Source organism: Ctenopharyngodon idella, chromosome 10 (assembly GCF_019924925.1).
Source record: "Ctenopharyngodon idella isolate HZGC_01 chromosome 10, HZGC01, whole genome shotgun sequence".
NCBI classification, from domain to species: domain Eukaryota; kingdom Metazoa; phylum Chordata; class Actinopteri; order Cypriniformes; family Xenocyprididae; genus Ctenopharyngodon; species Ctenopharyngodon idella.
In genome coordinates this window covers 3,251,160-3,266,309 of record NC_067229.1, presented here as the reverse complement: position 1 = coordinate 3,266,309, position 15,150 = coordinate 3,251,160, and the positions used below count along the sequence as shown (strand labels likewise).

At 35.9% G+C, this 15,150-nt stretch overlaps 1 protein-coding gene across 8 annotated transcripts; it reads left to right on the top strand.

Annotated features, from left to right (window-relative positions):
- The first annotated feature begins 1,157 nt into the window (after positions 1-1,157).
- On the top strand, positions 1,158-15,069 carry LOC127520456 (uncharacterized). 8 transcript variants are annotated; one of them, XR_007932123.1, is made up of 13 exons: positions 1,163-1,509; positions 5,230-5,520; positions 7,765-8,052; positions 8,495-8,593; positions 8,743-8,781; positions 10,069-10,107; positions 10,186-10,228; positions 10,344-10,373; positions 11,530-11,568; positions 11,647-11,688; positions 11,776-11,802; positions 12,789-13,314; positions 13,712-15,069. XR_007932123.1 is itself a non-coding variant. In XM_051908555.1 (10 exons), exons 1-10 carry the CDS (start codon positions 1,467-1,469, stop codon positions 13,855-13,857), a joined length of 1,374 nt encoding a protein of 457 aa, XP_051764515.1. In that variant the 5' UTR covers positions 1,174-1,466; the 3' UTR covers positions 13,858-15,069. The 8 variants fall into 8 exon arrangements, 2 of the variants coding, with proteins under 2 accessions (XP_051764515.1, XP_051764516.1); XR_007932121.1 differs by having other exon boundaries at positions 1,164-1,509; positions 11,650-11,688; XR_007932120.1 differs by having other exon boundaries at positions 1,167-1,509; positions 11,650-11,688; positions 12,952-13,314.
- Positions 15,070-15,150: the final 81 nt, after the last annotated feature.

The window sequence follows — 15,150 nt, the reverse complement described above, 5'->3', positions numbered from 1 at the left end:
GATGCAAACATGTTTTATTATATGCAGCATTTAACTGTTGGCAGAAAGGCACAGGTAGTTAAAATGGTCTTTTTGCTGGATCCTATATTTTTAAATGTGAAATAAAATCAGAAAATGAAATACAGTGTAACTGAATTCAACTACATTATTTCACTGTAAATCTGTTTTGTTTGATGTCGAATTCGGACTATGATATTCATGTTAGCAGAAGAAAAGACACACTTCACCCACAAACATGTGTGCACACACATGCACAAGCTTTCTGTCCACCCAACAACTAAAACCGCATATTGTTCCAGATAAGGTTTCTCTTTGACTCACAAACTGAACTGATTGCTTTCAGTGAATCATATCCATTTTTTCTTTTTGCTTGACAAAAACATATAGGCTACCTTTTGTTGGTTGATTTTAGATTGCTTAAAAGTAACATTTATATCAAGCACCATTGTGCCTAATTATACAATTAACAAACTTAATTAAAATAACATTTAATTAAATTAATTAAAATAACATTTATATCAAGCACCATTGTGGCTAATTATACAATTAACAAACTTAATTAAAAACACAGTTAAAATCCCTTTTTCACTATGTAGCTCATAGCAAGGAGTTATTAAAACAAGACAAAAAGTGAAATTGATATGACTTAATTTGGGGTGTTCTTGATCAAGTGAAAGTGCACTGCATGTTATATCAAGTGAAGCTGAGGCAAGAGGCATGCTTTTGGGATTCTTGTTTCAAACTCTCTGAACTGCAGAATTTCGGGCTCTCTAGCGACATCTGGTTAAAACATGACATTACAAGTTACTTGTGGAGGGACTGTGGTCGGTAGTGGATAGCCTTTAAAAAAATGTAAATTATCATAGTTGTGTTTGATAGTTTCTCTATTTATAAAAAAGTTTGTATTTCTATATAGGCTATCCGTGTTTTTGTCATTGTCATTGTTTTCATCGAAACATGCATCTTGAAAAAAAATCTGTTAATATTGTAAATTGCAGCTGTTTACAAATGTAGAGTTACCCTGAAAATGCTCGAGCTTCAGGAAATCTGTACTAGAAGAGATTAAAAAACAAGTAAACAAGTATGTGTCTGCAGGAAAGTAATAGCAGTTTCCCGATCGCTCGGTGGGCGATTTCATAACAACTTTAGTAGGTGGGGATCAAACCTGTAATCCTATCTCTAAGCCACCAGGAAGTTTTAATATCACTTTTCGCGCATGTTTTTTTTTCTTTCTTCGTTTCCCCCCCCTTTCACTATTTTTACATGAATAGCCACCAGTGGATCTCATTCAGTATAAAGTTTGTCTGTAATGGGGTTAAGTGTCGTTTTAAATTAATGTCAAACGCTGCATTCTGTCAGTTTAGAAATCAGTTCTGAGCTGCGACAGAACGATTAGCCTAACAAGGAGCAGTCCCGCCTTTCATCTTTTTTACTCAGATTTTATTTAACTTTTTTTTACTAGCGATATGAAGATAATCGTTTTACTATTATTATTACTACACATGCACGGTAAGTGGTAGATGTTTATTGCTTTTGGTTTCTTTTCGCATCGTGTTTCTTTAAGCATAGGCTACTATCAACACCGTAGGCTAATTGCAGGGTGCGAATTACACAGTGGCCTTTTTTTTTTTGTATAACAAACCTCTGCATGACTTTATCTTCTAATATTATAGTATTAGTTTTTTATTGACAGAAACAGTGCGCTCTTATTTCAGTGCAGTGTTGTGGATATTTTCAACAGTTTGCTTCGTTCTTTCAGTTTAACAACGTTAAAGAGAGCAAATGTTATCATTCAGCTCAACTGCATTTTAAACACATTCTTCATCCATATGATAAATACAGGTCCCTGATCGTCTTTAAGATGTCTGCTAAAGATCTGGAAGTCTGTAAAACATCTGCTTCAAACTGCATAGAGATGCAGTTTTACATACATTCTAAAGCATCTAAATGTCTATATGACATCTTACAGGAGACGTCCTAGAGCAATTGCAAACACTCAAACAAAACAAAATACATCTTGCAGATGTAAATGCAGACATAGATATCTCCGAGATGTGTGTGTGCTATCTTGGGAATGTGTGTGTGGTTTTAGCATAGTTAAAGAGTTAGTTAAACCAAAAATGAAAATTCTGTCATTAATTACTCACCCTCATATTGTTCCACACCCATAAGACCTTTGTTCATCTTCGGAACACAAATAAAGATATTTTTGATAAAATCCGATGGGTCAGTGAGGCCTGCATTGACAGCAAGTTAATTTACACTTTCAATGCCCAGAAAGATACTAAAGACATTGTTAAAACAGTTAAAACGTTCTGACATATGACCCAGAAATGCAGGGCTGTATTTACAGAGGAAGACACACGCTCAACATAAAACAGTTCATAACTATGTCTGCAGATTGACACAGCATGAATTGCATTTTTTGCACAACCTTACTTATTCGAATAAAGAATATACAGAGAAGAAACTAAAAGAGATGGAAGAGTCTGCAACACAAACACAACCACAGCCACAAGCTTCTGAAAGACAGAGAGCGATGGAGAGCGTGTGCTGCATTGATTGTGATATTGGCCAAATCCCAAATGGCAGCCTAAACCCTCACAGTCTTCCTCTGAGTCCGCACTTTCGTGACGTAATGCCGCTTTGACTGCCGGGTAAAATCCTCTGCGTAGCTCGCAGACTTGCGGGCTCAACAGAAGTGGGCATAGCGGCCGCAAAGGAGGTGCTCACGAGCACCCATCTGAAAGTTAAAAAGACGAATGGGACACCCTACGGTCTTGCGCATTCAGCAGCGATTGTAAATCCACGAGACCGAAAATGCGCATGAAGTGTGCCATTTTGGCAAGGGCCATTGTCATGCCACAGCTTGAAAGTTTGGATAATCCAGCTCCTGCGTCATCACCACACGCATGCGTCGTGGTGCTCTCGTGAACGCGCATCGGAGACTGATTGTTGAAAAAAGTTGTCATTTTGTTTTTTGGCGCTCCAAAAGTATTCTCGTCGCTTCATAACATTAGGGTTGAAGTCACATGAACTTTAAATATGTTTTTAGTACCTTTCTGGGCATTGAAAGTGTAAATTAACTTGCTGTCAATGGAGGCCTCACTGAGCCATCGGATTTTATCAAAAATATCTTAATTTGTGTTCTGAAGATGAACGAAGGTCTTACAGGTGACATGAAGGTGAGTAAAGCTTCATATTACGAGCAGACTACTTTTTATGACCCTCCCTCCCTATGCATTTTGGTGCTATGTGAAACATTGTGAAAAGTCTTTGGGCAGGGCCAAGGAAGTTTGAAATTTTCATGAAGCAAGTAAATGTATGTCAGGCATTAGTGGGTTGGAGAAATCATGCATGCAGAGCACAAAGACTATTTAATATTGTTATTATTATTATATACACCACTTTTTCCTAATTCATTGATAAACTAAACTACCCAGATAGCAACATTGTGTCGGCCCAGATCCGGCCCACATCTGGCACATGTGGCATGATGATCTGGCCCACATGCTGCACTGAATTACGGTCTTTGTGTGGGCCGCTTCTGTTTGCCAGATCTGACCCACAAGCAGGCAACAGCAATGCCACATGTCAGCTGAGACCAAAGAAATAAACCTAAACTGGACCTTATCTGAGCCACAAAATCTGTGTATATTAAATATAGTCATCTTAGATGAAATCAACTTAAGATAAAAGACATTAAATCTCTCAAGATCTCAACAGAGGATGATTAAACACCTCCACAAACAGCATTACCAGCTTCACTTATTAATAACCAGATTGACTTTTTGTTTGACATTTACAATTCTTTCTGAGAATTAACAGATGTTTAACTCTGTTTCATTTGAAGTCACCATAGCTGTGATTAGTGTTTCCATTAGTTGGACTCTTAACTTTAATTATGTGTTTGCCTGTGTAAAACACATTTGTAATGCCAAAGAAAGCTAATGCAAAATTACATCAATCATGAAATATCTTGATTTCATTTGAATCTAACAATTGTGTTGGGCTATTAATATCTTCACATCATAAACCATGGGTATTTTAACGAACACGAGCACACACACAGACATCAACAATCAGCACATGAATCTCAATAGTGGTGACAATCAACAAAATGTTCAGATAATCATATCAACTCTGGACATCACAAAAAACTACTAAATGTCACAACAAAAACAACAGCAAAAATAAAAGCAAATATTTACAGTTAAACAAAATAATAGGACAATTCAGCTGCATATTCATGCTGCAATGCATGCTGGGACTTTTGATTGTCACCACTGGTGAGATTCATACGCTGATTCTTGATGTCTGTGTGTGTCATCATAGATGAACTTTCAGTGCTCATGTCTGTTAAAATCTTCTAACCGATTGCGGCAGGAACTCATGCTGTAGTAATGCAGGGTTTGTAGTGTAAGTGTATCAATCACACAACACAATTGTTAGATTGTCAGGCTATTTTATGATGACTACAAAACAAACAACAGACAACCATCATCAATTGATGTTATCTTGCTTTAGCTTCCTTTGCTACTGCAAACATGTTTAACAAAAACACTTTCACAGCAGCCAGAAAAGACAAACGTATGATAAGAGTTAAGAACCCAACTAATGGAACCACTAATCACCATTATGGTGACTTCAAATGAAACACTTTAGAGTTAAACATCTGTTAATTCTCAGAAAGAATTGTAAATGTCAAACAAAAATAAAGTCAATCTGGTTATTAATAAATGAAGCTGGTAATGCTGTTTGTGGAGGTGTTTAATCATCCTCTGTTGAGATCTTGAGAGATTTAATGTCTTTTATCTTCAGTTGATTTCATCTAAGATGACTCTATATTTAATATACACAGATTTTGTGGCTCAGATAAGGTCCAGTTTAGGTTTATTTCTTTGCTCTTGGCTGACATGTGGCATTGCTGTGGCCTGCTTATGGCTCAGATCTGGCAAACAGAAGCGGCCCACACAAGGACCGTAATTCAGTGCAGCATGTGGGCCAGATCATCATGCCACATGTGCCAGATGTGGGCCGGATCTGGGCCGATACAATGTTGCTATGTGGGTAGGAGTTGATCACTCCCTTTGCCACTTGATTCTGACCTTTCTTTGATACAGAACAAACACTGATTCTTTGACCACCTGTCTGCATTTCACATACTGATTGTGTTGTGGTTTTGCAAATCAGTCTCTATCTGAATAACCATTTCTGTTTGTTCTTCAGGTGTGTCAGGTGCTGAGACAGATGCAATAGAGTCAGTATCAGTGATGGAGGGAGATTCAGTCACTCTACATTGTGAAATACAGACAGACGATCTGAAAGTGTGGAGTTTTGGACCTGACGATACTGTCATAGTTATGAACTCTGAAATTAGGATGTTTAGAGACAGATTGCTGGTGGACCAATCGACTGGATCTCTTACCATCAAGAACGTCACATCTAATTTTTCTGGAATATATAAATTAAATATTGTCAGGAAGAGCTCATACAAGACATTTAATGTTACTGTCTATGGTGAGTAGCTCAAGTCTTTCAGTGGATTATCTTTGTCGAAACTTTTGATGTGTGGCAATTAACACAAGTTTGCGTTAAAATAAAAATTACTTTATTATTTAAAATTTGACATATCTAAAGGAATTCTTCTTCTTGAAGGTCTATGATATGTTACTTGAGTTGTTTGCCTGATGATCTAAGGACTGTTGTAGACAAAGCCGACATACTGACTGTGTTTAAGATTGCAGTGTTATTTTGATTCTGACTCCTCCCTCTACTCCTCCCAAATGGAAACATACAACCTGCAATAGAGTGGAGTAGGCACTTGCTGCGATAGTCGGTGTTGACGGTGTTACTGGTGTTCAGCCGCAACACCGGTTACGTCACTTGCCCACCGCGACACTGCCACCCACCGTCATTTAGATTTTTTATAGTAATAAAAATAATTTAGTTCAGTTAGAAAACAGACACTGCAATTAAAAACTGAACACGTCTGCTCAATGCAGCACAGATCAGCATCAGGAGTCAGATTTCATTTATCATGAGAGTGAGGAACTGACTGACAAGATGATAGCAGAAGGTTTTTGGTTTTTGCAGTATTTTGGATTTAAACCCAGTGCTAATAGGGAACCTAGGGAACTAATAATAGGATTATTTCTGTTTTTTCTAGTTGTTGTGTTTTTCATTAAAAATAATAATCAACCCACCATTCAAGCAATTGCCACCCCCAAACTGGCACTAATTTGAAAGCGAAAGTAAAATGCGCATGGCTGCAGGGACATTCATAATGGTGCGTGTCTACTGGCATGGACCGTTTTCAGTTCATACCTATGGAAGCTCAAATTCAGCCGTACGCATTTTACTTTCACATCAAATTAGCGATGTAAAAGCGAGGTGCATAAGAGGGAACACCCCCCATCCCGGTGATACCGGTATTAATGGTGTTGTCACACATCGATTAACCGGTGGGAAAATTTCCTCACCGTCACAACCCTAGAGTTGAGCAGGTATGACATCAGAACCCATGGAAGATGCTAATTTGCCGCTGGTTTCTTAGAGATTTTCCTATGGAATTTTCGCATTTTTAAGTGAAATAAAGCCTGTGGTAAACATAACTTGATGATACTTTGACGTTTTGTTGTACACTGCACACACTCACACCCCAAACTGCCTTATATAGTTACTTTTGGAAAAAAACGTACGTTTTCAAAAATCATCATAACTGCTTCAAAATTCACTATGGTGTGTGTAATTTACCTTGTAGAACAAAACGTCAAAGTATTGACAAGTTATGTTTAGCATAGGTTTTGTTTTAGAAATATATTGAAAATCCCATTATAAAACCCCATAGGAAAATCTCGAAGGAACCAGCAGCGAATTAATCTTCTGGGTTCTGACATTATATCCGCACAAATCTATACAGCAATTCTTGACAACACTTAAAAGGGTACTTCACCGCTGGCAAAATAGGCTTTCAATAAAATTTGACTGAATATGCAGGAGAAAGGCTAAAAAAATTGAAATCGGTGCTACACTGCAACCTGACTAGAAAACAGAGAAAAAAATCTCCCCTTTTGCCAAATAGCTAGGAAAACTTCAACACCTATAATGCACTGGACAATGCACTGGACACATTGCCATCCAAAGCCACGCCCAACCAGTCTGCTGTGGATACGCTTACCAGAGTCAAGCCTTGCTTTAGTAGGAAATACTTCTTGGCAAACTTTTAATCATAATGGTGTTGTATTGTTACTTTCTCCACACCCCTATCTTTCGGCACATATACATATATATTACAAGAACAATCCATCGTAGGCTAGACCGTCCCATTTAACAATGCTCAGTCCGACCTTGCAGCCTCTGATTTGGGACACAGCCAATGTGTGGGAAACAAAATGTGAAAGTACAATCTGTAGTTTACACAAAAGCCCTGGAGCTGTCAATAGGCAAAACGCTTCATCCGGCGGACTTTTGATTACAAATAAACATGAATGTCTCAATCAAAATAAAGTAACTCGGAGAATGAGTAAACATATACTTCCGACATTGTAGCAATACGCAAAGTGGGTTGAAAATCAGCAAAGCTACACTTTAAACTTTAAGCATGTTATGATGAGATTGTGATAGATTCACTTACCAAACTGTTTTTAGTTATATCTGTTCTCTCAATTCCTGTTATGACCATGTAAAAGGTAAAAAAAAGCTGGTAAAAGTTTGATTTATCTGTAAATGATCTTTTACCTGTTTATTATCCCATGTTTTCAGCTCCTCTGCCTGTTCCTGTCATCAGCAGTAAATCTTCACAATGTTCTTCATCATCATCATCATGTTCATTGGTGTGTTCAGCTGTGAATGTGGGTCATGTGACTCTCTCCTGGTACAAAGGAAACAGTTTATTGTCCAGCATCAGTGTGTCTGATCTCAGCATCAGTCTCTCTCTACCTCTGGAGGTGGAATATCAGGATAAAAACACCTACAGCTGTGTGCTGAACAATCCCATCAGAAACCAGACTCAACATCTGGACATCACTCAACTCTGTCACACATGTTCAAGTATATACACCCATATAAATATGATACTCCTACAAACTCTTAATTATAATAGAAATGATTCAAAATGAAAAGCTAGTGGAACAAAACAAACACTTTTCATTCATTGCTATCTCTGCTTAGAGACACAGAGGTTGCCATAAGGAACCTGTTTAATTCTGCCCAAGTTAAAGAGGGCCACGGAACTATATAATATTTTTCTAGATTACAAATATGTTTGTTTTTTCTCCATTCTGTAATGCATTATGAGTGTTAGTTGCAGATGCAGTTACGATTTCTGTAGTTTTTGCTCTACACATTGAAACTAAAATAACCATGGATATATAATACTTGGCTATCTATAATAGTAAAAAGAGTCTCACAGCAAATAGTCTTACAGCTTTTGATCATGAACAGGTATTGCCAGGTCCAGTAAACTAACTAATGTCTTTACTTCTCCATATAGCACCCTTAGGTGTTATAGTGGGGGGATGTGTTGGTGCCCTCCTGTTAGTTGGGGGAGTTGCTGTGGTTTATTGCTTCATTAAAAAGCGAAAAGGAAGAGGTAAGTGTTATTTTAAAGCTAATACAATAAAAATGTTCAGATACTTTGTAATCACAATTTAAAAAAATTAGCTAGATTGTGGCAGAATTTAATAGTTCTGCTATATGGACTTACATCATTGTTTAAATGAAGTCCTCATTTTATAACAGAGCAAGCTCCTGAGCCACAAGCTATTCCACTAAACAATGGTAAGGTACTATTTCTTGATATATTGCCGTATACTGATAACTGACTGCTGTGTTTGAATGTATGCGATGTATGCTACATGGCTTCATTCAGTTTACCTATTTCTGTTAAAGACAACAGATTATTTGTCTAAAGAGTTAGAGTTGAGATGTTCAAGATATGGAATACTGGGTTATTGCCATTCTCTGCATTGGTATAATAGAAGGTACAGAGTTAGTACAGTCCAAACCACAATGTGTCGATTAACTAAATGACCATTGGGTCATTCTGTGTCAACTCAACCAGAGGTCCCCAGCTCAAATTTTTGATTTTGTTAATATTTTTTCTGTAGAAAGACTAATAGTGATGAAAGCCAAAATATTAAATATCACAGATGTATATTGACAGAGTAATCCGCTATTTTGTAGAGGGGGGTCAAAATGACAATTTTCACCTGAGCTTTGGAGCCAATTTACAGGGGTGCATTATTTTATTTTTACACAGAGATTGGTAGGTCTGTTAGTAAAGTCTGTTGACTTTAGCCATCTTTGTTTAATTAAATGCCAACAGTGACCATTCAAAAATGGGGAAGAAGCACTTCTTGTTGTTTGTCTCAAGTTTGCATGACTGTAACTCAAGAAGTATTAAAGATATCTTAATATCCTTTTAGATTTTAGTTCTTAACAAACTTTCCTTTTGGTATCTTCATTTTAAAGGCCCTCAGTAGTTTAATCCCAGAGAAATGGAGATCTTAATGTAGCTCCATGAGTAAACTGGTAAATTGAACACATTTTTAGTGGTCAAAAAACCAAATGTGGGTCACTTTGCATACAGCTGATACTTTTTTTTTTTTTAAGAGGAATATCTGAAGATCAAATAATGTTGAAACTAAAAATGTATCTTGTGTTTTCTATCATCTCAATTGCATAGAACATCCCTGATTGCCATAAATACTCCTTTTCCAAAGTTTGCATGCCTGTAACTCAAGAAGAATTCAAGATATCTTAATGTCCTTCTAGATTCTCATTTTTAATAAATTTTCCTTTTGAAATCTTCATTTTCAAAGCCCTATATAGTTCAGTCCCATAGATATGGGGATCTCAAAGCAGCTCCATGATCAAATTGAATTTTACCCATATTTAGTGATCAAAAACCAAATGTGGTTCACTTTGCACACAGATGATACTTAATGCATTTAAAGAGGAATGTCTGAATAATATACATAATGTTTAAACTAGAAATGTTTCTTGTTTCAATCTATTACCTCATATTTGTGTTCTATTGATCAAGTCTGATGATTGTTTGAACAGGTCGAGAAGTTAAAGAAGGTCATAATAACCCAAATAATGGTAAGATGTTGCATTACTTTGTGAACTGGATCTCTCTGTGTGTTTGAGTACAAATCAGATTAAAATCTTTGTCTTCAGCAGGTCTGGAAATGCCCTGTTCTGGAGAGAGCTTTACCAAACAGTAAGTTACTGTAAAACAATGTACATTTTCATTGTCTGTTACAAGTAATCAGAAATAACAACTAATAAATAAATAAAAATAAAATAAAAAAAATCTGTGATTATTGTTCAAACAGGTCAGGAAGAGTGTCATCCACTTATTGATGGTAAGATATTTAAATACTGTGTCCACTGTGTGCTTTTGTTTGTTAAAAAAAAAAAAAAAAAAAATCACCCTTTAATACAGATTAAGATCTGTCTTTTTACTGGACAAATGTCCAATAGGAGAGATATTTCTGAAATGCTCCATTATTTTGAATCAGTTTGACAGAAAGACATTGTGAGTTTTACACCAACAGCGTAGGATTTTGTGTTTATAGAGTGATGTTTGTGCTAAAATGGACTTTTGATCTGGCCATTCATCAAATTAGTTCTTATGATGTATTTATTGTTCATCATTTACATACTATATTTCAAGTACAATAGCAGAGCAAAATGTAAGATGTTCACTGACAATCTTCAGCTCTGCTGTAGCTCTTATACCAAATATGTTGCTGTAAGTTGCTGCCTCGGGTTTAATGATATGAGGTTCACAAGACAAGTGAGAACTGAAGGTGTGTGAGGGCAAAGTGCCATTTTATGATCCATATATGACTTTTGTAGTCAATTTCAATGAATGGGAAGATATTAAGATAAATACATTTAAGTTAAACAAGATCTTCACACAGTTCTATGACATCAGAAGCCTTGTTATATATAGCACACACATACTGTATACTATGTTATTATATCTACTGTTATCATCTATATATACTCTGTGTTCAATGGAAAAAGTCATGAGTTTAGAATGACTTGAGAATGGTTAAATGATGACATTTTTTTTTATTTTTAGATTAACTAACCCCTTTATACACTTGATACAGATAGTAAATATTAGGGAAAAAGAGACCTCTTGTGTGGAAATGAAAAGTGCAGGGAATGTGTAAAAAGTACACTTCATTTCCCAGAATGCCATTGTTGAATTTCTCAGAATTTCAGTAAGTTCCACTTCCTTTAATTCCAATTAAACTTCCTGTGTGCTGTGGCCAATTCACTTCAAATTCAAGGCAGCCTGTTCTTTACCGTAGTTGAAACTTTATTTTATTATATATAGCATTTAGTATAACAGAGAGAGAGAGGATACTTCCCTGGAAACTAAGTTGAACACTGGGGAAATAAATTCTGTTCTGAGCAAAAACATAAAAGGGAAAAAAGTACAACTCTGAAACCACAAGATCCAATTGATATGTTTCATTGAATCAAGTCTGATGATTGTTTGAACAGGTCCAGTTCTTAGGGACGAAGTTGATAACCCAAATAATGGTAAGATGTTGCATTATTTTGTGCACTGAATCTCTCTGTGTGTTTGAGTACAAATCAGATTAAAATCTTTGTCTTCAGCAGATCTGGAAATGCCTGATCAGGAGAGAGATTTATCAAACTGTAAGTTACTGTAAAACAATATGCATTTTCATTGTCTGTTAATCAGAAATAACAAAAAAAATAAATCAGTGATTATTGTTTGAACAGGTGATGAGGAATGTCATCCACTTCAAGGTAAGATAATGAAATCTAGTGATTCACCTCTCTTACAACACCAGCTGTGAGCAACTTTACCATTGCTTGTGTTATGCATCCTCAAAGATGATGTTATCATTGAAAATATCACACTTAGGCCCTGATATTAAAAGGTTAGTTCACCCAAAAATAAAATTTCTGTCATTTATTACTCACCCTCATGTCTTTCCACACCCGTAAGACTTTTGTTCATCTTTGGAACACAAATTAAGATATTTTTGATGAAATCCAAGAGGTTTTTTATCCTCCATTGAAAGCAATGAAATTACCACATTTATGGTCCAGAAAAGTACTAAAGACATCGTTACAATAGTCCACGTGACTGCAGTGGTTCAACCTTAATGTTATGAAGCAACTAGAACACTTTTTGTGTGCAAAAACAAAACAAAAATAATGACTTTATTCAACAAATTCTTCTCTACCTTGTCAGTCTCCTACACTGTTTACGTCCAGCACTTCCGTGTTTTACGTCAGAACGCCGGCTCAGTATTGGCCAAAGCTGATCATGTGAGCACCATGATGCATGCGTGTGATGTTGACGCAGGAGCTGGCCAATAATGAGCCAACGTTCTGACATGAGGGTGAGTAATTAATGACAGAAATTTCATTTTTGGCCGAACTAACTCTTTAAGATGCATTTTGGTTGATCAGATTGCAAGTGGACTAAATACAGGTGTAAACGTGGTCTAAAATGTTTTCAGCTTGTCCACTTTCGACCACTTCCAGAGGTAAACTTTGTTGGCTGAAGACCCAAGTTTGGTTTGAAGATGAAAAATGTACCAAGCACAATGTTCTCTCACCATTCCTTATTTCTAACACATGCTCACAGCGTTCAGTTGGTCTTGTGGCTGTCAGGGCAGAAAGGAAAGCTGGTGCTCCGGTCTTGTTCATATGTAAATTGCATGATATATTTTGTCCATTAGCTCAAAAGATCTGAAAAAGCTCATACATTTACCCGCCCTCAGACCCTCCACTCAAAGAAATCAGGACAGAAGTGGTTGAAAGTGGACAAAAGAGACGGATTAAAATACCAGGTGTAAACAGGGCCTTAGTCACATAAAATTCAGTTGCATACCACCTATACATGTTTAATTCCTATCTTGAAAAAATTATTTTTTTTCCCTCCAGATTTGTTTCATGATGGGAAGGATAAAATGAAGAAAATAAAAGTGGAGCCAGGAGAAACTGTCACTCTAAAATCTGGTGTTACTGACATTCAGAGAAATGATCGGCTACGGTGGAAATATGCTGATCGCAGAATGACTGATTCCACAACCTTATTTAGTGTCATAGCTGTATGCAATAAAATGAACAATAGGTTCTCATTAAGGGATGGTCCTGGTGGAAAATTCAAAGACAGACTGACGCTGGACCATCAGACTGGAAATCTCACTATCAAGAACATGAGAGTCAAAGACTCTGGGCATTTTAAACTAGAGATCTACAGCAACACAAATCCTCTTACGAAAACCATCAAAGTCAATGTCCGTGGTGAGAAGCTTAAGCCAACTTCCATTTTGACTTGTTTTTTGACGCAGTCAACTATTACAGCCATAGTATTAGTAATAATAAGTTAGAATATGTTTCTGTCCACACTTCACAATTGCACAATTTTTTTAATAGCATATATTTGTAGTTTTTTTCCTCCATATAAATAGTAAAAGGGACATTTCTCTATGCTTGTGTTATTGTATGTACAATTATGATATAATTATATAACTGCGATCAGGCAGTTGTAATGTAAAAAACATTGCTGGGCCTAATGCTGAAATCTATGTTTGAAATCAGGAGTCACATGATGCAGATTTGGATATTTAATTTGCTATACAGTGCAATTTAACACTGCTGCTTCTCTCTTTTTACTTTGTTTTTCTTTGTTTTCTTACAGCTTCCACACAAAAGAAAAAGGATGATCCAAATGAGACAGATTTGTCCTTGATACCAGACGAGGACCCCAACAACACCACTACATATACTGTGCAGCCAACGGACCCTTTATCTAATGAGGATGAGGAGTCTGGTGGGGAACGGTGACACAATTTCACATGATAATGCCAGTATGGCAGATGTAGTCTGTATGGATTGTATTCATACTACATGCATACTCACTTTTTAAATGGTAAATGATTCAGCAAAAACTGGCGCACTTTGTGTTGATGAGCTAAAAGTTCATTTGATTTGGCACTACTAGGACTACATACTTATTAACTGACAAAATATTTAGCTAAACATAGTGCTAAAAACACACAAAGTATAATTTCAATACATATTTTCAATATGCTAATCTCTGGACCAAAATGACTCAAAATGCCAGTCCCAAAACATTTATGAACTTTGTATTGTACATAAACAGTATCAGGGTTTATTTGTATCATACATAATAAATTGAGAGTGACATATTGCCATTAAAGTTTGTGTAAATATTTGTGAGCATGTTGTGATATACTGAGTTTTTAATATTCATTCATATCATATTTTAATATTCAGTCCAGTGTTTTTTTACATACTGTGATGTTTGAGAAGCTCTTTGTAAATTCACTGTGAAAACACTCTGTATTTTGAAATATTAAATCATTTTTTTTTTTTCGACTAATAAAACTTCATTGTAAAAACGCTAGTTGGAAGAGCAAAAATATCTACGTTGAACTGGTATTCTTGCTTGGGCTTAGTTAAGAAAAAATATTCTATTAAGTCTGTAAAAATATATTTGAAAAAACATTAAAGTAAGGGTAATTTTCAGATCCAGTGAACATTCAGAATGGCTAATCCAGCCAATATTTGATTAAAGTATCAAGGCCACACTCACACCTAAACTGTCTTATCTAAAAACATATGTTTTCAAAAATTAACATAACTGCTTCAAAATTAGCATTTTCAGTGTGGGTGTGTGTAATTCACATTGTAGAACAAAACGTCAAAGTATCAAGTTATGTTTACCACAGGTCTTATTTTACTCATAAATTTAAAAAGCCCATTATAAAACCCCTATAGGAAAGTCTTGGCGAGAACCAGAAACCATCCCTGCACCTCTCTATAGAAACTTTAATCTATAAAAGTTCATTTGTGAGCTTACACTCTTCAGTTTTAAAGAGTTACAGGGGCTTGTTTAGTCAGTAAATACGTTTAAAATAAATTGTGCAGTATTGCAATGTTTGTTAACTGGAGCAATAACCTGTATATGTTTAATTTGTATGAAAATGTTATAAATGAAGATTGTTATGAAATAAAGGCTAATATGCATTTTCATTTGTGTGTTTTTATGTGACTTATAGACAATAGACAAAAATGAAATTTATCCCATGATTTACTCATCCTCAAGCCATCCTA

Excerpts from the sequence above, each read along its gene's own strand:
- LOC127520456 (XM_051908555.1), top strand. The coding sequence starts at position 1,467 with ATGAAGATAATCGTTTTACTATTATTATTACTACACATGCACG. Across the intron at positions 5,521-7,764 it reads ATTTAATGTTACTGTCTATG|CTCCTCTGCCTGTTCCTGTC; the intron begins GTGAGTAGCTCA and ends CCATGTTTTCAG. Across the intron at positions 8,594-8,742 it reads TAAAAAGCGAAAAGGAAGAG|AGCAAGCTCCTGAGCCACAA; the intron begins GTAAGTGTTATT and ends ATTTTATAACAG.